Genomic DNA, 26,914 nt, shown 5'->3' on the forward strand with positions numbered 1-26,914 from the left:
TACCATGCAACTCATACTTCCAAAAGAATGTCATTTAAACTGGAAGTTAAAGCCATAATGAATGTTTGAAGGGATTTCACACTTGTGTCTGGGCTGTCGGTGGCATACGTTCACTGCTTTATTTGAGAGTGGTTAGGTTACAGAGGATGAGAGGGATAAGAGTTCAAAGACTGTTTAGGAAAATACAGGGGCTAGTGCACACCTGTCCAAAACACAGACCCTGATCAGGGAATTAATTCCAGCAGCTAAAACTGTTCACACGTAATGCCTGCCCTGGTCACCAGCATAAGCAGCACTTGGCTCCAACCGTTCACCTTTACACATGCATATTCAAGACAGAACACCAAAACAACCCCTTCGGAGAATCCTACTTTTGCCTCTTTCTACCCAGGAAAGAGAAAACAGCAATACATGTCGACAAGAGGATAAACTGTTCTGTTATAGCAGATCAACAAATCTCGCTGTCTTAGATCATTTTCAGGTACTGTCGAGATGTTTGCAGAGCTGCTACTCTTCTCATATGCTTCTGTGAAATCCATATTGTTGCTGTTAACTGATGTCTAACAACACAGGAAGTATTTGATATCACAAGCAGCCGGAGGAAGCAGATACAGGTTCAACCTTGTTATACATGGATTTTTTTATACATGGATTTGACTCAACACGAATGGCCACTGCAAATGAGAAGGACTGTGCTGATCCCTGGAGAAGGGGAAAAATGCATCCCTTAAAAAAAAAATCACAGTTTAAAGCAGTCCTTTAAAAATAGCCTCCTTAATGTGAGAGAGGGCAGAGAGAGGGTAGTTGGCTGACAATCCCTCATTCTCTCTCCAAGGCAACAGGCTCCTCCCTTCCCCCTGAGGCTCCTCCCTTCCCTCTGAGCACTTGAAAGAAAGACCTAGCTGGAGTGAAGCTTTCTAAGTGCCTGGAGGAAGACTGATTGATGGATTGTCTGCTTAATTATTCTATCTTACACCACAAAGGTCTGCAAGGTTGTTTTTAAATGTTTCTAGAGAAGGGACATTGTTTATTAAATGGATTTGCTGTAATATGTTTTTTTGCCATCCACCTGAGTTCTTGGAAGGGAACCCTCAGAATAATGAGAAATATAGGGGTTCTGGAAGTAACATGTTGACTTTTTTTTTTTTAAAGGACTCTTTATTGAATTCCTTGTCCTTACACAATCTCTTTCAAATGAAAAAGGTTATATTTACCACTCTTTAAAAATATCTCAGGTTAACAAATACGATACAGAAGATAAATATTCTGGAAATAAATCCATGGGAGGTTCTCAAGTTAAATGACAGAACTTCATAGACTTGAAATAAAGCTGGAGCACATGCTCGGCACCCAACAAACCTTGTACACAGAGAACACATGACATAAGCAGCTCTATGTTATTTACCCCACGCATTATTTTATCTCTTTTATTGTCCAGGGGAGAGAAGTCTCACACAAATCTCTAGAAGCAGACTGAAGTGGAAGAGAATAGGCAAGCAACAAATGCAGTACTTTGCACAGAAGATGTTCAAAATTTTGGGGTATAGTAAATAAAAGGGAGGGAGAGGGTGGTAGTAACTACATAGGACATCAGGGATGCAAACAGGTAGAGAAGTCAGAAGAGAGTCGTGTGGAACCATCAGCAGATAAAAATAATTTTAGGAGGGCTAGTGTTCAAGCCAATGATTCCAAAATGCTCTGGCAATTGCATGATATTCAAGTTATTCCTAGTCAATGGGCTCTGATGAGAGTAAGTTAGAACAAATGCAACCCAAACTATGAGGACCCAAGGTTTTGGTTCCCAATATGGTTCTTTGCACCTCTTCCTGGAACCATCTGCTTAAATTTATCAAACCCAGTGGAACATGTATCTTAACACTACCCCAGCTTTCACCCACAACAAAGTAAATGTGGGCTAACTCAGGGGTCTCTGACCTATGGCCCACAGGCCATATCTGGCCCGCAAAGACCCTGAATCCGGCCCATGGAGACCCATAGCCTGTGGTGACCCTTTGGTCTGTGCCAATCTGAAGCCAAACCTTGCCAGGCTCTCAAGCAAACTGCAGGGCCCTGCCAAGCAGTTGCACAGGGCTCATGTATGGACACCTGCAGAAGTAAGAAGGAGCAGGCTGCACATGTTGAGGATGCTGGTGGACAGGCTACTATTGCTCTATTAAGGACCTTGCTACTAAAAAGGTCTTGCAGACAGTGTCCCTTAATTGCAGCCCTGTGCTATCTGTGAAGATAAACACAGATCTTCATGTCCATTCACAATGAAACAGTGAATTGAGGCAACCTTGGGCAAGTCACCATCTCTCAAACTAAGCTACCCACTAGGATTGTTGTGAGGATACAACAGGATATAGAAACCATTTGGAGAAATGGTAAGATAAAGACTAAAATAAACCCAGGATCAAAGCAGAAGTTAAGCTTTCCTAGCCTAACTTTCATACAATGCTTTCTTCTCCACCTGCTCCCCAGTCTACACAGCTCTAGCCCAGATCTGAGGGCCTTGCTTTGGCCTCATAATAGCTCCAATATCCTAATCTGTGCTATTTAAAAGAATTGGGTAATCTTTTGAAATTGGTATTTCAGTTTCAAAAAAAACCTGCGTTTTCTGAGCTGTACATAGTGTGATTGCGGCAACACCAGCTTGGATAGGTCTAAGGGTCTAATAAGCCTGTATGAAATGGAACATTCAATTCCATTGCAGCAACATCAGGTTTGGTTGCAGCAATACCTGCCTGGGTAGGCTGAAGGGAGAGAATAAGCCTGTAAGCTTAAGCATCAGGTTTAGTTGCAGCAATACCAGCTTGGGTTAGTTGAAATGAGGGAATAGGCATATATGGAATAGAACGTCCAGTGGCACAACTCCACTGGAGTTGCTCCACAGAGGCAAAAGCCTCCATTAAACTCAACTTATCCATGTGTCATAGGAAATGTGACTTCTGCATGAGTATGGCATATTCTTTCTTCCATTATGCAACTCATGGGTTTCCAGACAAAATCACCCATCTAGACAGTGATGGGACCCCAGAATTGCTTGATTTCAGCAAGCTAGCTGTATCATCTGCCTTTCGATCAGGCCTGGGACCAATTTTTCACCAACTCCCTCCCCCCACCATTTTGATGGGAAAGGGGGCCAGTAGCAGAACCAGTGATTATATTGCCCTTTGGCAAGCTTTCAAAGATACACACGGACACACATACACTGTGGTCAGTTTTGTCCATAAGAAATGAAATGGCGCTCACTGCTTGATGATGCTGCAATTTCTCCCCAAAACAGAGTTTGCTGGTTCACTGAAATGCCACATTATGATATGGTGTTGCATGAATAAGTCCAGCCTCCTCATCACAGATGCTGTATTTCAAGTACTTCCCCTTTAGCCCAGGCCAGAGCTTGCCATTACATCTGAATGGGTAAATATATGGTTTGTGCTTGCCTACCAACCAGGATTGCATACTAGTTTCGAACTGTGGTTGGCAACCCAAGTGCAAATCATCTTTCCAGTTTATCTTGTCACTGCACCTATCCTCCACTCTAAGGAACAGCTATTTCAGGCAACGCAAACTGGGGGAGAAGGGAACATGCAAGGAGAAGGCTGTATTTGTAGCACCAAGATGTGATTTGATCTTTCATCCAAGATGTACTACCATGAATATTAAAAGGCATAAGCCTTGAACTAACTGAAATGTCTGGCAAACGTCATTTTCTTCACATATGCTGCTTTTTCTTATTTCCAAGCTCAAATCTGTAATTACACTTTTCTTCAGTTATACTGAAGTTATACTGAAGAAACACTTTGTGTTAAAGAATCTTCTGCTCCCACCCCCCCCCCCCCCAAAAAAACACTAGTTTTGAGAAGTTATCTATACAGTGGTGTCAGATTTTAACAATTCAAAATATTTCACCAAAATAATTTCAACCCAAATTAAAGTTTTCCACTATAATGCATTTACCCTCAACGGTTCTGGAAACCTTTCATAGTCAGGAGTACACAACTCACTCAAAATATTAGATGACCAATCTGACATCTTGAATAAGCTATTTTTACATATTAACACGAGGCAACACCATAGGCAGCTGAAAAACACACACCCATGATGTAGCTTTGCTCCAAGCCTCCGAATGGGGAATCCTTCAAATAGCCAAAGCAGAAACAGTATTCTATACCGGGGTCCAGTGTCAAAGAACTGCAAGCATTTGTGGTTAAGAGAGGAGTCTATCCCACATTCATTTCCTCAGCATCTTGGAATCAGTTGTGGAAAACATGAATTAGGGCTGACTAAAATTAGTCATGGGCTCTTAAGCAGAAGCTCTGTCCAAGAGACTATAATGCACAAAGATTTCACTGAGACTTTTCAGTAGTGGGTGCTTCTCTTAACAAATGCCATCCTTCATCCTGGGCCCCCTCCCATAGACAAGCAAAATTATAAATTAAAACTCCTGTAAACTAAAAATGTAGTGTGCAATTAATCAAGGATACTTCGAACAAACAAGCACCCAGCTGTAAAAGTAAATTTCTAGATCAGGGACAGACAGCTGGAAGCTTACGGCCAGGGATGGTAGTTTTGTATAGCCCCTACCAGCTCAAATTTTTATCAGCATATAGCAAAAAGCTTGTTCGCAGTTTGTTGTGCTCTGCTGTTGTAAGAAACAGATTTACACACACACACACACACCCCACACACACACACACACCCTCTCTCTCTCTCTCTCTCTCTCTCTCTCACACACACACACACACACACACACACACACACACACACACACCACAGCCCTTTCTGATTTGGTTAAATAGCATGCAACATGTATGTAAGTGTATATAATGCTATGCCTGCAAATGCTCCATAATTGGGCAGTCTTTTCTGTTAGCTGAAACCACTGAACAATTGATAAGGAGATTGATTTGGGAGACAAAATACACTTCCAGCTTCTAAGCCACTGTCTGGAAATTAATATGGACCCCCAAGAATAGAGGTGTAAGTTATCACTACTTTGAACTTTTGACACATTATTGAACAAAGCTAAACAAGAGTTCAAAAAGGAATTCTGGCAAGAGACAGGCAAACCCTTAGCCAAATAGGATATGATGGAGTGCAAATGCCCATCTTGGCAGGGTACAAATGAAGGTGCAAATGCTCATCTTGTTCCAATGTTCCATGAACTTAATGTTTTTAATAAGATCCAAATGATTTTCTGACTCAACACATACTGCACTTAAACACACCTTGAGAAAATACAGTTCTCTACAATTTACTGCATGCAGTTTATTAGACAGGAATGCTGATAAACAGGAAGTCTATCTGGATCTAAATACCACAATGATCTTGAAATTGCTTTTTCTCCATTTTTCTGTATAAATTTTGTTTTTATAAATATGCAAGTTGCATTGCTCTCACTTATGCTTCTTTGGTCTGGTAGTGGTTTATTTTAAAACGAGGAACAAAGGTCTGGTAGTTTATTTTAAAACAAGGAACAAAGCATCTATAGTAGTTGCTGACTTCATTGGTGGAGATGATACCTCTGGAAATCTAGTTAAAGGTGAAAAACTTTGAAATATTTATCTTCAACCACCAAAGGTTTCAGTCTGAATGATACCCAACTCATTTCCATAATGGAACCTTATCTTCTGGCACAGCACATGGAATTGAACTAAACGCACAAGTGGAAATAAGGTGCTGGAAATCTATTTAGAGCTTCATGAGAGGGTGGACAATATTTCCTCTTCTGATTCCAAGAATGTAACATGAGTAAATTTTATATTGCCATTTTCAGTTCTGTGCCTGCTCACACCCCTTCAACCTAACCACACTACTTCCCCAGGGAATGGAAAAGGTCTTTCCTCAGACAATTCGAACAGCTGAACCACAGAACCACAATAGTTTGCTATCAAAGTGGATTTTCCATTTGCTGGCAGTGATTTCCTTCCACTTAGTTCGGTTTACCTCTGTCCCTTACTGTCCCTTACTGTAAGGGACAGAGGTAAACCGAACTAAGTGGAAGGAAATCACTGCCAGCAAATGGAAAATCCACTTTGATAGCAAACTATTGTGGTTCTTCAAACAAGTGTTTCAGTCCTAGGATTTTAACAAAGGTGTTAACGTGTGTACTTGACTGGAAGCTACATAACAAGAGTCAAAGTAATAAAAATCAATTCATGTTGCATTTTAATGCCAGATTCGGGTCCAAGATTTTACATTAACACAGAGATTTAACTTGGTGCCTACATTAAGATATAGTTTATTGCCATTCTGAGGTTGCTAAATGCATCCCTAATAGCTGCATGCCAATTTTTTCCACATAATGGCAAACTTCCTTTCAAGCAGCAGCAGGGCCCTGATCTACACAGGAAGCAGACTGAAATGGAACTAGCCTAACAATGGAAGAGTGGATTGCACCTCTTCAAATGGCAGGTGGGGGAGAGAAGGGGGATACCCATTTTGAATGCACCCCATGTAAAAAGAACTCCCTAGAAAAGATAATCTGACACACCAGAGGAAAAAGATGCAGCCCCAGTTCACTCCCTGCTGTTTTCTACTTGCAAGAAGATGGTAGTTTGTTTTTAAACATAGGAAAAGCACTGAAACGTGCAATATACCAGCTACGATGGCAGACTGCACCACTTCAGCATTTTACCCCCTCAGTCCTACTGCAAGTACAGACCAGGCTGTAGCTGCTCTGTCTGTAACTGAATTAAGGCTTAAGGACAGATTTGTACAGTTAGATTAAAATAAACATAAAATCCAAGAACTTACCACAGTGGGGTTTCCGCTGCTTATCAACTGGCTGACTTCATGAAAAATGCTCTTGCATTCAATTGATTTGTCTAAGGACCCTCGTTTCACTATTACTGCTACAGCTAATAATATCTGCTCCCGTACATACTTCTGAAGGCTGTGAACATAATTTTAAAAATTTAAGTTTCAGCATCATTGACAAAAACTGTTCTAACATTCACAAAGCAAGCCTCTCAATTTATACTGGTGCTATAAGCACAGAGGCAGACCAGACTGACTTAACTGGCAACCCCATCCATGTACCAGTATTTCATCTCAATTATTTTGGTCAACAAGAGTGAAATCTAGTACTTATGTAGCAACTGTAGAGTGCTTTCAGAATAAAATTTCAGAGAGCTATTATGTCTATACCATTACATCATAGTCAACGTCTTCAAGTATGGACAATCCACCACCAGACAGCTTGGGGCCAATTATGTCATTGTTGCTTGGCAAGAAAGAACTCTCCCGCCCCACACCAAAAGTTGAAAAACAATGCAAACACCTCTCCTACTAAATGAATGTGCCCCCAAACTGCTTGTCACTTCTAACCTGGCATGGGAAGCAGGTGAGCTGTGAGAAAGTAAAATAGAAAAAGAAGAAAGTTGCTGGCTAGAAGCAACTGGCAATCCTACACCATTAGATTGTTATAAATAAAGGTTTTTATTTTTTTGAAGGGGCTTGGCTCCAAAAAGTGAGATAATCTATAGAACAAACAAACCAGCAAATGACTGTACCTTGAAAGATACCTACTATGAACATACTTTAATACAACTGTGCATTCAAGATCATTAGTTCTCAGAAGTTCTAGGAGGTACTTACATTTGTAATATTCATAACTACTGTAAATATCACAGACAGTCTCCAACTGGATGAATTAAGTACTAGTGATATTAGAATCTCTTCATTTGAGCCAAGTATTTGAGCCAATTCAGTTCTGAGGTTGATGATCTTTGACTAGACTTTTTGCCTATCGGTTTTTAAAATTTAACTTTGAATTGTTTGAAAACTGCCTTGGGAAGTCATATGTGAATGCAATCTGTAAATAACTGCATTAGATCCAAGTGAATTCCCCACACCTCAGACCTCTGGAACAGAACTGGAAGGCAGCTTCTGGTAGTATCCAGACAGACTTCCAAGACCCTCCACCTGTGCACTCAATCTATAGATTGGCATACACAAATTTGAATAAGAAGGGCCCACTGTATGCACACCATCCCTGAGCTCCTTGAACAAAAGGGTAGGATAAAAGTGTAATTAATAAAGTTAAATGATTATGTAAGCTCTTTCTGCATTTCATGGATACAACAAAATCAAAGACATTAGACACCAGAAAGTTACAAATTCTGTGCTGGTCTGCTCGGTCTTGTAGTACACTGAAGAACTACAGAGTTTACAGAGGCATGAGAAATTTGCAGAAAAGAGCAGATTCCATCACATGCACAAAGCTCACATAAAACATGTAGCATTTGCAAGGGTATATAGAGTACAGAACACAATGCACAATTTTAGAAGTTCTGAAAGTGCAATCCTATGCATGCTTATTCAGAAATAAGGTCCACATGTTTTACTGAGGCATACTCCTAAGCAAGCATGTACGATTGCACTGTTACAATTTGTTGGCAACCTTCAGTCTCGGAAGACTATGGTATTGCACTCTGAATGGTGGTTCTGGAACAGCGTTGTACCACAGAATACATTGGGATTTACTTCCAAGTAGATATGGATAAATCAGGCTGAACCTTATTTGATAAAGAACACTGTGTATTCCCTTGTACAAAAGTGTTCTGTTTCTTGCACCACACCACTTTCCCTCCGTATTTCAATATATTTGGAATTAAGTTATGTTTAAATCTTTTGTCAGCAGACTTCCAAGCCTGTATTATTTGATTGATCACTGTATTTTGGGCAAGGACAAACAATGATTTCGCAATATTTTCTGGTTCAAAACCTGGGATCTCTATAACACCAAAGTCAAAGAAAATACATTCCTTTTAATCTGCTTTGAGGTAAACTTAACTATATATTGGGTTTTATATGTACCACCAAATACAAGCTATTTATTTACAACTAAGCAATTTATACTCCTGCTATCTGGGCAAACAGGCACGTTTCAAAGTGGTGTCCTCTTATATTTAGCAGGGAAGAGCAACTGTCCCTCTTCACCCCAGCATGGTGTCTTCTCCAGTGGATACTGCTGGTATCTCTTTGCATCTTTTTTTAGACTGTGAGCCCTTTGGGGACAAGGAACCATTTATTGATTTATTTAGCTATGTAAATCACTTTGTGATCTACTTTTTGCAGAAAAGCAATATATAAATATTCTTCTTAACAATAACTTTGGATGAAAAAAGTTATTTCTACTGAAATTAAAGGGAATTGCCTTCAAGTAAATGTGTTCAGAATCAGAGTGCCAGCAACATCTGTATTAATGTTTTTCATTTAATGTTTTCCATCTTCTTTCTTGCCTTGGCAGTCTAAACCAAAACCAAAATTAAAGAAATCACATTGTTCTTTTCCTTGAGACTAGAACTCAAAATACCAAAAGATAAAATTTGTTTTTTTGTTCTTTGCTGAACTTGATATTGAAATAGTACAAGTACTTTACACAGAGGAAGGTAAATCCATTTCAGTGCTAAGTTTGGTTTATATACATACACACATTTGAACTTCTTCACTTCAAAGCCATGGAATCAGCAGCAGATAGTGCAGCTGGAACATTAAAACAAAAAAATGGAGGGGGAAAATGGTGCAGCATAGTGGCTAAGAGCCCTGGCTGCCTATCAAAATTTCCTGGTTCTAATCTTGCTTCTGTCATGAATTCTCCCTAGACAGACTTGGGATTAAGTCCCACTGAACACAATGGAACTTACATCTGAGGAGACATGCATTGGATGGTGCTGAAAGAATAAAGATTCTAGGGAAGGGATAACATAAGAAAAGCCCCTCTGGTTCAGGTCAGAGGACCATCTAGTCCAGCTTCCTTTATCTCACAGTGACCTACCAATAGCCTTGGACAGCACACAAGACAATAAGATGCCTGCATCCTGTTGCCACTCCCTTGCACCTGGTATTCTGAGATAACCTACTTCAAAAACCAGGAAGCTGCACATACCCATTACAGCTTGTAACCTGTGATGAACTTTTCTTCTAGAAATCTGTCCAATCCCCTTTCAAAGAAAACAAGCCCTCTTGTACATGAGTGAAAGCAGGCCAGTATATTTTATATTTCTTTTGTTAACCACCTTGAGATTTTCTATTGCAAAAAAAAAAAAAGAAAAAAAAAGGAAGGACAAACTATAAGTTCATATTCAGAAAATCCAAAGTCTGAATGAAACACAGATGTCTTAAATTGATATATAAATTTAATGAAGAAATAAAGACAATATATACAAATATTTTTGTCAAAATAAAAGACAGTTACAAGTTTTCACAAAATAGTAGCCAATTTGTTACTGAATGCTTTCTAAGAGGATCTATTTATCTGAACAGAAACATTTACAGTATCTCCAAAATCCTTATTCAGGCATCTTTACAAATGTTTTGACTTTGTACTTACTTAGGCCTTTGTAAGACATATGTTAAAAGGAATGTTCGTAGTGACTCAATGCTACTTTTTTCCAATAGTATCCATTCTCGTACAACTGCTTCCATTATTGCTGTGGCGGCTTGAAAAAGGACATAGTCCACTTTACTAGTTTCTGTCAGAAAGATGCAATATTATGTTTACAATCTATAGTTATAACCTAAAAAGGCACTACTCAAACAAATCCATCAAGCTGCATAAAATAAGCACATTTAAATACAATTTCCCAACACAGATGTAGATCGTTATCATCACAAAGCGTGTCTAACAGTAGATGGTAGGCAGTTGTAACCAAGCAGCTTGAGAAAGTGCTACTGCTATGCTTGCAGCCAGCAGGGGAGGGGGAAGCAGAACTTTTTATTCTTGCATAGCAAATAATGTCTTCTGCTCCACTGCTGCCAAGTTCTATTCCCATCCCAGCTCAACTAGTTATTGAAACTCACTAAGGCAGCGGTTCCCAAACTGTGGATAACACAATTTTTGTTGGATCACTACTGACAGAGCAGATTAGGCTATGTACATGAAGTGTTAAACAAGCTGCTAATAGGGGGGAGTGCTGCTGATTTTCAGGCAGCAGCCTCTAGAGAGCCTCTGAAAGTTTGGGAACCACTGTACTAAGGTTTACAGCCCACCTTCCTACTGAAAAATAGTATTCAAGGGAATTTACAGCTACTATAAACAATAACTTACTTACTATAACAAAAGTATAAGATGGGGCGATATTGTTGAATTTATAGACTTGCGAATGAAAAGAACTATGTTCTGTGAACACAGAATGAACTGTGGAAATTTGCTTTGCTATAACTGGCACAGGAGCGGCACCCAGAAAGCCCCCACCCCTTTTACTTTCAGGGTTCAGTAGTTTTTGGACTCCTGAATGAAAGACTGAAAAAACCATTCAGCATGGCATACCTGTGAGCAGTACTTAACAGGTACAGCCCTCAGGAAGACAAGTCACATGCCTTAATGGGTCATTGCATCTCTCAGTGATTAGTTAAATAACTGAAAATAATATTAGGACTTACCTAAAATATGCTTGCAAACACCAAATGGAGATTTGGATTTCCTAAATGCCAAGAATATATGTTCGGCATGCTGGCGTTGTTCATTATTGACCATGGAAGGTGGTGCCTAAAGAGAAAAACCATGCTTCTGTAAGAATCCAGCAAAGTGCTATAAGAAACTCACAAGAACAGAGCACTGCATATCTTTCTGTATATGAAAACTGCACTTAATTTCAAAGTGCCCGTTATTTTTTTAAATTCATACTGCATTCAATCTCATAAAGTATCAGAATTCGTCCAACTCCAATCAATCAATCCCAGCTATATGGAGTCTAACCAATCCAGCCCATACTGTGCCCATAAGCAAAGAGTCATAAAATAATTATGGCGTAAACATCTTGAGATTCTAGTGTAATGGCCAATCTGATAGAAGGGAAATGCCCCTCCCGACCCTATGGTAGTCAGGGTCTACCCATTCATGAGGCCAACTGAAGCAGTCACTTCAGGCAGCTGATTGGTAGGGGAGGCAGTACCAATCTCTGTCCTCCTACTTGCCTCCATAGATCCTCTTTCTCTTTTCACTTCCTGGACTAGTAAAGGAAGAAGTGTGGAGGGGAGGAGGGTGGTGACTTGAATATGGAAAGCAGTAGAGGAACAGAAGCTGATACATCATCAGGTAAGGGGGCCAGCATTTGGCCTGCTGCCTTGAGTATCAGGAGGTCCTCAACTGGTCATGATGTTAGTTGTGATAATGGTACGCTTAGCATTTATGTCCCCCATTTCAAGTCGTTCAAGTGTTTAATACACACACTCTAGATTTCTTACAGTACAATACTGTGAAACAGGCCAGTATTTTTACTTCCAAAATTACAGATTCTACATTAAGGCTTTAAGAATTGTGGTTTGTGACTCTTGGGTCATTTAGGGTTAAACAAAGAATGCAGGAGATTTGAACCATGGATTTCCTTGTTCTCTCTTTCAAGAACTGATGGAATGTAGTGGTTAACATTGATCAGATATAATTTGAGCCATATCTAAATCGGGGTTTCCAAACTTTTGCATGCCAACTCCTCCCTCCCACTCCCTTTAAAAAGTACTAGCATCCAATTCCCAAGCCAATTGATTTTAATCTTCCAGGGTGGTAATTAAAGGGAGTTATTTGGGCTTCAGACAGAACGAAGTTCAGCAACAAATCCTGTGCTGTAGCCTGGATATCTTGCAATACAGAAGGTCCTCAACTTATGAACATGAACAAACAGGCTTGGCTGGGGCCTTGAAGCAGGTGCAACTGAGAAGGCACTGGGAAGTCAAAACAATGGAAACTGCTTGGCGACAACCAGAGCAGCTCATTAACTTTGAAAATAGTGACCTCTTGCTGTGGCAATGGAAAAAACAGCAGTTCAGACACTGGATGGCACTGAAAATCTGGGGATTTCTGGGGCAGAAGGGAAAGGATCAAGGAAGCAGCCAGCATGGCCAAGGTTGATTGGTCAGCAGGGTTTGCAGAGACATTGCAAGGTGCAGGGGAGCATTAATAGTGTATGAGGAAAAAGTGGACCCTGAACAGAGGCAACACCAACAACAGAGCAATGAAGACAGAGTCACCTCTTCCCACTACCAAATAGGAGAGGAAAGAAGGGAGGGTTACAGCAAAGTTTGATAAAGGCCCCCTACAGTTGCTATCTACCCTTTTAAAAGCAAACAAATAAAAAAACTTACAGTTTAAATCACGGTTACTCAAACTGGGTTGGGACCCACTAGGTGGGTTGCAAGCCAATTCCAGGTAGGTCCCCAATCATTTCAATATTTTATTTTTAGTATATTAGACTTTATGCCAACACAGTATGTGACTGCATTTGGGGAGATCTGCACTTAACAGGCTTTAATGTAAATGCTTTTAACAATGATAGTCAATGGGGCTTACTATTGGGTAAGTGTTGATCAAATTGCAGCCAAGGATTGTTAAAAAAATTTCCTGCCTGATGTCATGCCCGCCATGACATCATTTCTAGGTTAATGATATCATTTCTGGTGGGTCCCGACAGATTATCATTCTAAAAATTGGGTCTGGGATAAAAGGTTTGAGAACCACAGGTTTAAATGTAATAAATCATGATTAATGAGGCTTTTTTAAGACAGCAGGCTTCTGTGTTGCAATTGCTTTCACCCAGTGGACATCCAAGAGTTGCACTTATGCCCATGAGAAAAATCTTTGGAATTGCACCAGCTCCAAGTCACTTTTAAATTGGCTCTTTTTGTGCAGGTGTAGTATGTCTGGTGGTACTTTCACACAGGTACAATTCGGCCAGCAACAACTAGATGTTTTGACTTAAGTACAAACCCCTGGAACCTTACCTAAGCAACCCCTGAAACATAACCTTAAGGAATTTAGTGTACTTCTACTCAGAAGTAAGGATTCAGTGGGACTTACACCCAGGTAAGTGGGTAGAAGACTACAGCCTTAAAAAGTAAACAGCACAGTTCTATGTTATTACACCACAAAGACAGAGGGTGGTCAACTTCCCGATATGCAGGATTCTTTCTAAGGAGCAATCTGGGGTTCAGAAACACATTTTGCCTGTACAATCTCACTCTTATACTTGGGCTGGACAAATTCAGGTTGCCAAGTCACCATGGAGATTCAGGTTTGTTCCCAGAGCCTAGGGAACTGCAGCAAGAACATAACATAAGAACAGCCGCACTGGATCAGGCCATAGGCCCATCTAGTCCAGCTTCCTGTATTCTCACAGCAGCCCACCAAATGCCCCAGGGAGCACACCAGATAACAAGAGACCTCATCCTGGTGCCCTCCCTTGCATCTGGCCTTCTGACATAGCCCATTTCTAAAATCAGGAGGTTGCGCATACACATCATGGCTTGTACCCCATAATGGATTTTTCCTCCAGGAACTTGTCCAATCCCCTTTTAAAGGCGTCCAGGCCAGATGCCATCACCACATCCTGTGGCAAGGAGTTCCACAGACCAGTCACACGCTGAGTAAAGAAATATTTTCTTTCGTCTGTTCTAACTCTCCCAACACTCAATTTTAGTGGATGTCCCCTGGTTCTGGTGTTATGTGAGAGTGTAAAGAGCATCTCCCTATCCACTCTGTCCATCCCCTGCATAATTTTGTATGTCTCAAACATGTCCCCCCTCAGGCGTCTCTTTTCTAGGCTGAAGAGGCCCAAACACCGTAGCCTTTCCTCATAAGGAAGGCTGCAGGGGTAAACTTCATGCTGCTCCAGCTGCTAGAGAGGTCATAAATGCAGCAGCAAGGAGAGCCCAGAGGCCATCACAAGACAGAGGAGAAGGGAAGGGAACACACAGGGGTGTTCTGGCATGGGGGAGTATCATATGGGACACACACTCACTCATTTCTTCCCATGGTCATTTGGCATATTCCTCTCTCCCCAGTGCTGGGAGAAAGGAAAGAAATTACAGTCAATCTTTGGTAACCATGCACTACGTTTCCACATATTCACTTATCCATGGGAATACAATTATTATTATCACACCATCCACTGCCTGCTTTCACTTATATGTTGCATTTGTGGCTGTTCTGTAGGTATCTGCAGCCATTCTGAACTTGCAGTGGCCATTCTTAAGCTATTCCTGCTCTTCTGAAGCTATCCGCAGCCTTTCTGAACCTGCAGCTGGTCAAGTACTGGCAGCACTACAGAATGCCTTGCAGCCAATGGTGCCCCAGAGTGCCCTGTAGCATCACAGCTGGTTTATGTTGCAATTTTTGGAACTACTGAAACTTCAAAGGGGTTTTTACTGTAAAGGGTTTTTACCGTAAATTTTTTTTATCCTTTCACATTTCACATTCTTGGGGCCATCCAGAATAAAGGAGGACAGAAAGGAATATGGCAGTAGGCAGTCCTTTTATACCCTATATAACATACAGCAGTGTATGTCAACCAGGGGTATGTGTACCACAGTGTTACTTTAGGTGGTGCCCAGTGGTATGCACAGGATCCCCAGACAACTGGCAGCGAGACCAGTGACACAACGCAACAAACAGTGGTAAGTGGCTCTGCTGGGCATTTAGAACCCCAGTATGCACTTTTCACATGCTCAAAAAAGCCCTCCCACCCTCCCTGAGCCTCTTACTGGAGTTTGTTGCATCTGGCCTCCCAACCCGGAAGCAGCTGGCAATAACATCCTCTCCAGTTACTTCCAGTGGTAGTTCCAATAGCTGGACCATGCGAAGTGATACAGCAGGAAACATTGAGAAACACTGGTGTATAGAGGGTCCATGGAATATAACTCCATGAATCCCATAGGATTAATGATTCAATATCCACAGTTTCTGTATCAACTGGAACCTAACGTAGCAGATAATGGGAATTGTCTGTACTTGTTCTTCATTACGTTTAAAAGTAGTAAGCCCAATGAGTTCAATAGAACTTACTCCCAAGGATGTATAGAATCACAGCCTTGCCACCATTAACTTAAACTTTAAAGAAACCATTAATGCACTGTCTATCTTTGGATCAAAACTTTTAGATTTTTGCTGTCACACTGACACTAATCTTCCTACCACTACAATGATTGAAAATATGTCTTAATACTTGATTGTCTTAATACTTGATTGTCTTGATTGAAAATATGTCTTACTTGAATACTTGATTGAAAATATGTTTTAATACCTGATTACTTGATTATTATACTTAAGTATTAAGTATTAAGTATCACTTGATTAAAATACAATTAATACTGGTGGCATATGAGGTTTGGGAGAGGCAACATTAGAACTCAAAGAGCTGAAAAATTTATCTGGCTCTTAAAGTATTTGGACTGGAGTATATTCAAAGTTCATCAAGCTCTGCCTTAGGGAGGGTAGGTGTTTCTCTGGGGGCACAGTAGAGATTTTGCTGGGCAGCCAGCATCATCTAGGCCCAACTGTACAATATACAGGACAATTTTCAATTTGATACTTTGATGATAAATCAAATCATACTTTGATTTATGAGGTTTTATTCTATCTGCTACACTTTCCATTAATTCTCAAGGCTTTTAGAGGCTGATCAGAAAATTGTTTTTTAAAGTGAAGCATGCAAACTTTAATAACTTCACTAAAACAAAGCTCAACCCCCATGGGGCAGAACAAACGGCCAGGTTCCAGAAAAGTTTAGCGACCATTTAAAAAATGCAGAAAGTCAACAAACACATTTCACAGACTACAGGAACACCGACTACAACACAGACAGACGTGCAATGTTCGTGCACAGAATTTTGCTGTGTAAACATTTATTGATTTTGCCACGTAAAAAGCTTTGTGAACTTTGTTAAAAAATAGTATATAAGTGTTATTTTTATATACTTTTGAAAAGCTAAGTTATTTCACTTACAAGTAATGTGCTAAATTTAACACATGAATTAAAATTCTGAAGAATATAAACTGGAACATAAGGAGCCAGATAAAATTTCCCACTTCAGGCCACAAACTGCCAAATGGCTGCCCCTACTATTTATACACATGAGTTCTTATCTAACAGATATAGCTAAATGCGGTTGTGTGCCATAATATAGCAATCCTGAGAAATTCAAGAATCAAATTTGGGCAAGGCAATAGGAGTGATACACTGCCCCCTAGTGTCATGTACAAGGTAGCATGCTGTAAGTTAAAACAGTAAGGATCTCGCAGCAAGTTGCATGAACCTCCTGATTCATGTCTAAATACCTAAAGTTTCAACACCTTACATATCATTCCAATAAATGGGTTTCAGCCTGAAATACTATACAGTGAATAGTTGCTCTCCTCCTTTCAAACAGGTAACTCATCCTCCCCTCCCATTTTTACCTATGGAATTATCCCCAGATGCAGCTGCATCCACACTTTACACATGTGCAGTCGACAAGGCCTGGTCTTGTCAAATCACAGACCAGCACTGCAATAGCTGCATTCCAGGCTTAGTATCAAAGGCAGCAGGGGATATGCCAGTTGCCTGGGGGGGAAAAATGACATTTGCCACAATCTTGTCCAATTACAAACAAGTTATACTGTACCTGTACAATGCTCTGAATTAGTGCCACAGTACCTATATTGTGCTTATACTATAGAGCAAACAGAACTTGTTCAGAACCAAAAACCAATCAGAACATATCAGGCAAGAAAATGCACGTACAACGTATGTTCAAACGTACACATCATGTTTCTAGAATTGAAAAGCTCAAGTCTCAAGTCATCTCATCAGATGACTCTTAACTAAATGGGGGGATGATGACTTCCCTCAAGATTTTCAACTACCTCCTAATGTGCAATGCTCAGGTATGTATGTTACTGAACAACATCATAAAAAAATCTCAAAAGGAGCTTACAACCATACCAATCGCTTCCAAGCCAAATATTATTTGCCACTGTATTAAAGTGCTATTATGCAAGTCATTGATAAAAATAATTCCTGTCCTAGAATTTCAGCTCACAATCATAATGCATTTCTTTCTTAAGTGGGGAGACTGAATGTCTACATTGGCAAAGGGCAGGCAAGCCTGTTCTCATTTGTGCTAAAGATAATAGAGCACTGTAAGGTTTTATGAAAAGAGCAAGTCAATCAAAAACAAGAACATATTCAACAATAGGAGGCAGAAGTATATCTGAGAGCAGTTAAGCAACTTGACTAATCATATCAAGTGGTATGAGAGCACCCAAAATTTTTAAAAAATAAGACTACCTTGAACCTGAAAAACATTTTCTGCATTCAATCTGCACTCAACCAGACAACTGTTCATTCCGACTATCTATTCTGACATTATCAAAATTAATGAAAAGAATAAGTAACTTGGTACAGCAAAAACAGCATACAAATTAAGAAAAATGTATCTGTGTGCTACAAAAATTTTTCCAAATCTCATTCACACATGGCAGGGGAGGGGGAAAGAGATATATATTCTTCACTATCTGAGAAACAAATGTAAAAAGATTACAAGCAGGAATGCTCTCAGAGCGTTTATACAGCCTTAGACCAGCAACAATCCCATGTACAAGAGATACAGCATATGTCCAAAAGAGCAGAACCGAATCCTTTGCTGCAGCTTTCCGTAACAGGCCACTACAAGCACATTCCCGCATAACTAAATTCTTTTGACACTACTATTATGCAATATGGGGTTTCCAAACAGACTGAGATGGACCTATAGCAAGTTACCAGGAGCATTGTGGCATACCTCAAAGAGAATCTGAAGGGAAAGATACAAGACTGCCTGACTCTGGTAAATTACTTCTCTTCTACATCATCTTTTGGTTAGTTCAGTCTGAATAGTCAGAAGAAAATTCAGATTAGTGAGACAAGATTCTTCAGCTGTCTTTTGTCAAATTAGTCTAATTTCAAGATTATAGAATATTTACATGCTGCTTTTCTACAAAAAAATTTTCAACAGTTTATATAGCAAAAGAAATGAAAACATGGTTCCCCGTTTCCAAAGAGGATCACACACACACACACGTGGGCTCTCTCTCTCTCTCTCTCTCTCTCTCTCTCACACACACACACACACACACACACACACACACACACACACACACACCCCAGTACAGTTATTGTGAGGGATATTATATCATTGAGGTAACTGATTTGATTTCACCATGAAGTTGTCTTTATTTCACCAAGGCTTCAAGCTCCACCCTCCTGCCAGACACTTCCAATAAAATTTGATATTGCTACTTTTACTAACATACTAGGAAACTTTTGTACTAAATTGATCAGCTAATTGTTTTATTAGCCAGATACAGTGGTGCCTCGCAAGACGAAATTAATTTGTTCTGCAAGTCGTTTCGTATTGCGAAAATTTCGTCTTGCGAAGCACAGTTTCCCATAGGAATGCATTGAAATTTAATTAATGCATTCCTATGGGCAAAAAAAGTCAGAACAAAGTCAAATTTGGTTTACAAAGTGTTTATTAAGTGCTCTTTAAAGGCATACATACTGTACAGAGGATTTCAAAAATTTCAAGCACAAAACTTCAACTTTTTAATTTTAAAAATTCGTCTTGCGAAGCACGGCCATAGAAAAATTCGTCTTGCGAGTCACCAGAAAAATCGCAAAAACGCTTTTGTCTTGCGAGTTTTTCGGTGTTCGAGGCATTCGTCTTGCGAGGCACCACTGTACTTGTATTTTGTTAAAAATGCACTCTCTCATTCATGAAAGCTCTATGGAGGAATGAACTAACCATCTGTACCGTATTTCCGTACACTTATACAGGCGTCACCCCACTTCTGCAGGCATCTGTTGCAAGCACACACACACACACACACACATACACACACACACCCCAGATACAGAAACCACAGATATGGGTGAACCTGAAAGATGCAATGCTCCTACCTATTATCTTCAACAAGTAGGCATATTACTTGTTTTTAGACTCAACAAGAGGAAAGTGACAAGCAGGCAGGCAGCTTGCATGCAAAGGGGACAAAGTCAGAACCTGCTTCCTGCTAATGTTCTGACAGTGTCCCTCTAGGAGTACAGGCTGCCTGTCCAATTGTTGGTTTCCTCTTGGGAGTCTGTAAAAGCAAGAAACATGCCTCCTTTTTGATGAAGAAAACAGAAGGTAATGGGTTCAGGGAACAGCGGAGAACTGTGGATAACTGAAACCATGCATACAAAGGGATGCCTGTATGTGAAACCGCAAACTTCTGAATATCAAAAGCGATCCCCAAAGTATACAGAAACCATTCTTATTTTTGGTATCTTCATTTCACTTCCAAAACAATAGGAACTTGACTAATATAACAAAATAAATGGGTTAAAATGTTCTCTATGATAGAAAGCTCATTGTCTAAAAAAAGGCACAAAAGACACACCAGCAAACAGTCACTGGAAAAGAAGCTACGCTATAGTGACATAATGTACTATATGATGTGCTAACTGGTGAATAATGTTGAATGTCGGATTTGTTCATCCAGTGTAAGTTATGCTGAATGCAAACTCGATCCTGCAACCTAGGGTGCTCAAAGAACTGAGACTTGTTATTTCAGAGCCTCTGTCTATAATCTTTGAGAACTCCTGAACAACCAGGAAGCACCAACAGACTGAAGTTGAACAAACATGGCCCCTATATTCAAGAAAGAAAACTTTTATAAAAGCCAGGCAATTATCAACTGGTCAGCTAGACAATGATACCCAAGAAGACGCTGGAGCAAATCATTAAGCAGTCTGTATGCAAGTATTCAAAGATTGCCAGCATAGGTTTTCTTAAAAACAAGATTTGTCAGTCCAGATACTGCCTGAATACACTTTTTTTAAAAAGCTTTAAAATTCAGCTTCTCAGGCAGTCATAGAACTTCAATGGCATTTCTTTAAGTTCTAGTCTACATCTCAGAACATTTTCACAGGGAGACACTGCAGCTTCACATCAACACAGAAGAGAACAAATTGGCTAGGCATATAGTAGCATAAAACCATAGCCCACTAATCCTAAAATAATTAAAACAATTTTTAAATTGCTTTCATGATTACAACAGCCACTTACAGGCAAACATTAGAAAACATTCTACTGATCAGGGTAGGTGGCTCCCAGGATGAATACCATGGCAAGGGGAGGATCACTCTGGACCCCATCACAGGCCAAAGAATGGTGCTGCTGCAGGGACTGTCCCTCCTACTCTCATGCCTAAAAAGAACTCTGTTCCAACTGCCAGTTGCCTGGGGGCTGGAGAAAGCAAGTGGAGAACTCAGGTGTTCTTGTTTTCTATTAGTATTGGAAGCCCCTCCCCACAGACACCTTGTGACCATTGCAGAAGGGGAAGGTGGGATACAAATCTTTTAAATAACTAATGTTTTGACCCTCACACTTATAAACCTTCAATAACCTTTTAAAAGGCTGTATTACAGCCACCAAAACCCTCTTTGTGCAGCAGATAAATACTTCTACAGGGATAGCTCTGTTGATCTGAAGTGGCAAAACACTGAGTGCCCTTCAGTGTTTTGCATGCCACAATGTACAAGGGCAGTTTGGAAAGTAACATCTTTTTGGCTTTTAAAAAAATAAGAATGAAGGAAAACATTTTATAGTGCACAGAAGTTACATGCCATGCCAGCACTACTTTTCCATGTAATCTTCACCTAAATTGAGGCACTTGGCTATCATGGGACAAACTCCCCTCGTCTCCCCTTGTCAAAGAATGTTGCCTCTTGGGAGATCAGCCAGCTTTCATTTGTGTAAAGTAAAGGCATGATTCTTCTCCATGACAATGAACATGCTCACACTGCAGCTTTCTTGAGGAAGTTTCTTTCTGAATAGCCCTCATATTATATTGAAAAGGTAAGCTGGCTACAGTGAAATTCAGTTTTCTACACGGAGGGCAATCTCAAGAGTTATTTGCTATGAAAAGAGTTTATGTAATTTTTCCCCCTTACAGCTTTACAGGTTGTCTCATTTTCCATTTTCTTTGCAATGGGAAATCACATTATCACACCTTATTCAAAGTTAGTTGAGTGAGCAAACAAGAATGTAGATAAACCTCTCAATTTAACCACCTCACAAAAACCTCTTAAGAGCCAAGTTACACATTCACAAACAATCACATGGTGCAGCCCTAGATTATACCACTTCAGAACACTGGTGGAGGATTGATACTACCACACACACACACCCATCAAACCACCCTCACTGGACTCAGAAAACTGTCACAGAGAGAAAACTACCTAGAACTCCTCTGACATGCTAGCTTTCCATATGCAAGTAGATTTTTATATGGACAGGCACACATCGAACCTACATTTTAAAGTGATACAGTTCTAGGAGGGCTGTAGCATATATTTTTGATAAGGTGTGAAGAATGCTCTATTTCTCCCCACTCTATTTTTTGCCTATTATACCTTAGTTTGGATCTTTTTAGGTTCTAAATAACTTATGATTATGTTTTCATAAGTACTGCCACACCTTATAAAGTACCACTTAAGTTGTACATTGCATAGGTTTGTATGAAAATAATGCAACAAATTTTATAAGCGATAGAAAATACTTTCCAGAGTACTCTAAAAATTGTCACTCATACCTTTATTCCCACAAAGCGTTAAAATCAACAATATCAAAGACTATTTTAAAAAATGACCCAATCATAGTAAAGTGGGATGGAGAGAGGGAGAGAAGAAAACTTACAAATACTGACATTAACTAATCAAAGGCTACCTTGTTTCACAAGGAGTTCCTGCCTCAGTACAGTTTCCTATTTGTGTGGACAGGGTCTTTAGATCAGCAGTGGCCAATCTTGCCACCGCTGTGCAACAGATAAGCGGTCTCCATTTGGATCGTATCTTGCCATTCCACCCAGGCTCCACGTGTAGGGACGTGTCCCTCAAGGGACAGGGATGCTCTAGGGAGTCACGTCTGCTGCCAACCCAGAAGGCTGCACAAAAGAACTTCTGGGAAGATGCGACTGACTGGAGCATCCCTGCCCCACAAGCAAAAGGGACTACATGCAACACCTGGACAGAATGGTAAGGTCTGCTCACCAGGCGACGTGTTCATCTGAATCCTGGATCCGGCCCCTAGGCTGGGGTTCAGGTGACCCTGCTTTAGATGAAAAAGCACCACTAGTCACCCTAGATTATCCAGATTACCACTGACAAAACAGCTACTGGAATCAACAATTGGGTTTTAGGTCACCCTCGCATGTAGTTTGGTAGACAGACACCAGTTAGCTAGACCTTATTCCCATCAGCAAAAGCAACACCACTGACTAGGAAACAGTAGGGATGACCTTAAAGGGAAGACAACAGTGGAGCAAGGAGTGGAAACCAGTGGCAATAAAGAATCTGAGTTTACTATAAGCTAGAGCAGTGGTTCCCAGTGTGAGGTACATGTACTCCCAGAGACGCTTGCAAAGACCTTTAGCAGTACTTGACCTTTAGGTGGGTCCCGATAGAGTGACATTTTAAAAGTGGGTCTGGGTGCTAGATGGGTCTCAAAAGAATGCCATTTTACAAAGGTGGTCCTGATAGTGTGTCATTTTAAAAAGTGGGTCCCGGAGCTAGGTGGGTCCTGATACAAAATGGGTTCTGGTACTAGATAGGTCCCAATAGAATGTCATTTTAAAAAGTGGGTCCCGGTGCAAGGTGGGTCCCTATAGAGTGCCATTTTCCAAAGTGGGTGTCAGTGCTAGGTGAGTCCCGAGAGAGTCCAAAGTGGGTCCTGGTGCTAGGTGGGTCTCTATAGAGTGCCATTTTCCAAAGTGGGTGTCAGTGCTAGGTGGGTCCCAAGAGAGTCCAAAGTAGGTCCTGGTGCTAAAAGGTCTGGGGACCACAGAGCTCAGGAGAAGGTGGGCAGAGCTTCAACTGGAGGGGGCGCGGGAGGCACTGCAGGGAGTGCGGGGGAGCGAAGCAGAGGCGGACACGAGTCCGGAGGGCCGCTCCAGCCCGTGCACGTGTGTGGAGGGACCTGCCCCCAGGCGAGCGGGAGGCTCCCCGGCGAGCACAGGAGGGCAGGCGCCACGGGAGGGGGAAGGACCGCGAAGCCCCGCAGAGGAAGCCCGGTGGGGGGGAGGCGGCGGCCCGGGCTCCGCGGGGCCCCGCGCCAACCGCTCCGCAGCAGGGCAGCGGCGCGCTCACCATCAGCATTTTGGCCGCGGTCTCCAGCTGCGAGATCACCTCCGAGGGGCCCCCCGCCACCACCACGGCCGCCGCCATCATGGTCTCTCTTCAATGACGCGCCATGCGAGGCATTCTGGGCCGGCGCCGCCGCCCCGCCAATCGCAGCTCGGCGGCTTTGGGGGGGAGGGGCGAGCGCCCACCTCCCCGGGCTGCGGGGAGAGCCTCAGTCGGCGGCACGCGCCGCGCCGGGGGAGCCCTCGAGGCGCCGCTCCCGCGCCCCGGCCCCGCCCTCGCCCTCGGGCCGCGCGCCCCGCCGCGCCTGCCTGGAGCGAGCCCGCTGACTGCGATGGGTCCTCCTCCGGTGCACACAGGTGTGGCTGCGGCTCCGGGGCTGCTACCCAGCCGCACTTACCTGGGAGTAAGCCCGCTGCCTATAGTGGGACTTCCTTCTGAGTAGACAGGCATGGCTGGGGCTCTGAGGCTGCCACCCAGCCGCACTTACCTGGGAGTAAGCCCCACTGAATACAATGGGGCTTCATTCCAAGTAGACATGCATGGGGTTGGGCCAGAGGTTCCCAAACGTTTTTGACTGGTGGTTCCCTTGACCTGCAGGTCCCTCATTCCGGGTACAATCCTATACATTGTATAGTGCAGCAGGTTTTTTGTGAGGATCCTGCGGCTCCTCTGGCTGGCTTCTGTGGCTCCCTGGGAACCACGATGGCCCACAGTTTGGGAACGACTGGATTGGCCTGTAACTTCTTCCTATCGGAATCCGTGAATTAATGAAAGATGGGGGGGGACTGGTTTTGAGCATGTACGAAGTGCTTACAGCAGGAAGCAACACTAGCCCATATGATCGTATTTTAGTCACACACACACAAAGTTCACACACAACTGAAGATGTGCTCATGGCCTTGAAAATACAGAGAGCTGCTAAGTGCAGTCAACTGTTAACCCTATAAGCACATAAGAAGAGCCCCACTGGGTCAGGCCAAAGGCCCATCTAGTCCAGCTTCCTGTATGTCACAGCTGCCCACCAAATGCCTCAGGGAGCACACAAGACAGTAAAAGACCTGCATCCCTTACACCTGGCCTTCTGAGGCACCCTACTTACAAAAGTAGGAGGTTGCATTTGCCCATCATGGCTTGTAACCTGTGATGGACTTCCTCCAGAATTCTGTCCAATCCCCTTTTAAAGGCATCTAGGCCAGGCATCCTGTGGCAAGGAGTTCCACAGACTAACCACACACTGGGTAAAGAAAAACTCTCTAAGATCACATTCCAGTGAAACAGGATCCCAGACAGTACAAAATACCCGAACAAACTTGTTTAATATGTAACCACCAGGAAGTTGATCAACATCAAATTAAATTTAAATCAAAACTTCAACAGAAATGGGACTTAGTGTGAAATCGTCAGAAGCTGGTTTTTCTCAATTTTCCAAAACCTAAAGGTAAAATTGCTCTTCTGCAACGTAAAATTCATTCTTTAGAATTATTAACTGAAGCAGTCCTACAGTTTTTCAACCTGATGATATTCTTGATATAGAATACCTATTTTATAATTATCATTCTCTTCATGCAATAGTTACATTTAGGAGCTGGATGACTGCCAATAAATTGTATAAGGCCAGGTACAAGCTTCAAAATGTGGGTCTTACAGTGACCAGGTTATTTGAAAATTATACAACCACCACACTGATTCATCAACAGCTAAGAAATAATAATAGTCCCAGGAAGGAAGGCCAACCAAGCACATTAGAAGCTATACTAACTAATCAATGTGAAATGCCCAATAAGAACTCAGAGTGGCAACAGCAACAGAATTCATATGAATTAAGGGCTGAGTTTGATCCGGAAGAACTGAAACTTTTAAACTCCTATAAAGCCCTGCCTCTTTACGCACAAGAGGAAATAACTGATAATCTTTTTTCTCTGTGTGATGCTCTTTTTTACTATAAGAACATAGATAAAAACATCAGACCTCAGGCTCTGGTGAATGATATAACCACCGACCAAACAAAAGAGTATATTAAGAAAGCCCCTATGACCAGTGAGGAATGGCTACAAAGAAGATACCTGGATCCTGAAGAACTGGGTCAAAATGCCCCCATGTCATCATCCCATCTGACAGCACCTAAACAAGAGTACTTTGATCCCTCAAAAGGAACTGGGTGTGCTCTTTTGGATAAGGATGGGGAACTGAACTATATTATGGAGACAGAATGACAGAGATTACATCAAGATGCCTTCACAGTTAAATCCATCTCTCCAGTACCCAATAGTTGTCTTGGGGTTAAACAAAATATTTTGACTGAGGCATCTGAGAAATTTAAAATAGTCTCATGGAATATAGCAGGATGGGCCTCTAAGCAAAATGATGTGAAGGTTTTGGAATACTTAAAAGCCCATGATGTGATTTGTGTTCAAGAATCTTGGGCTACTGGAAAAATCTATTTAAATAGGTTTCTAACTAATGACGTCTTTGCCGAGCCACCTAAAGGAAAAGGTAGACCTAAGGGAGGTCTGGCAATATTGATATCAACAGCCCTGCAAGCATCAATCAAACAGGTTTCTCCTTGTGGGAAAATTGCAGTGGCCAGTCACATAGATTTTGGAATTAAATCATTTTTGTTGATTAATGTATATATTCCCCCCTTTTCAACTCGAAATTCTATAAAGCAAGCCTGGGATGATTTAGAAAACTATATAATAGGATTAGAATCTAGGTTCCCTAAGGCCCAATTACTTGTAATGGGTGACTTTAATGCTAGACTAGGCCCAAATCAGGTGCTCTTCTCTTCCGCTTTTGTGGGACAGTTGAAAATGAGATTTTTATGCCCGCTTATGATAGGATTTCTAAAGACCTTAAGGTGAACTATGGAGGCATTTGTCTGACTCAAATGGTGAGTCGTCTTGGCCTTATAATCTTAAATGGAAATTCTTATTATGGTAAGCAAGCAGAATTTACCTTTTTATCTGGACATGGAAGCAGTGTGGTGGATT

The 26,914-nt window shown here is 41.5% G+C and overlaps 1 protein-coding gene across 1 annotated transcript in view; it reads right to left on the bottom strand.

Moving 5' to 3' along the window:
- The window catches only part of XPO4 (exportin 4), a 64,488-nt gene extending 52,997 nt beyond the window's left edge, over positions 1–11,491 (bottom strand). Inside the window, exons 1-3 of the mRNA XM_066620431.1 lie at positions 11,392–11,491; positions 10,340–10,481; positions 6,760–6,898 (exon numbers count right to left, since the gene is read on the bottom strand). Coding sequence (XP_066476528.1) covers positions 6,760–6,898; positions 10,340–10,481; positions 11,392–11,485 — 375 coding nt within the window. The 5' untranslated portion in view covers positions 11,486–11,491. The remainder of the gene's footprint in view (positions 1–6,759; positions 6,899–10,339; positions 10,482–11,391) is intronic.
- Between the last annotated feature and the right edge of the window lie 15,423 nt (positions 11,492–26,914).

Source organism: Tiliqua scincoides, chromosome 3, assembly GCF_035046505.1.
Source record: "Tiliqua scincoides isolate rTilSci1 chromosome 3, rTilSci1.hap2, whole genome shotgun sequence".
Classification (NCBI taxonomy): Eukaryota; Metazoa; Chordata; class Lepidosauria; order Squamata; family Scincidae; genus Tiliqua; species Tiliqua scincoides.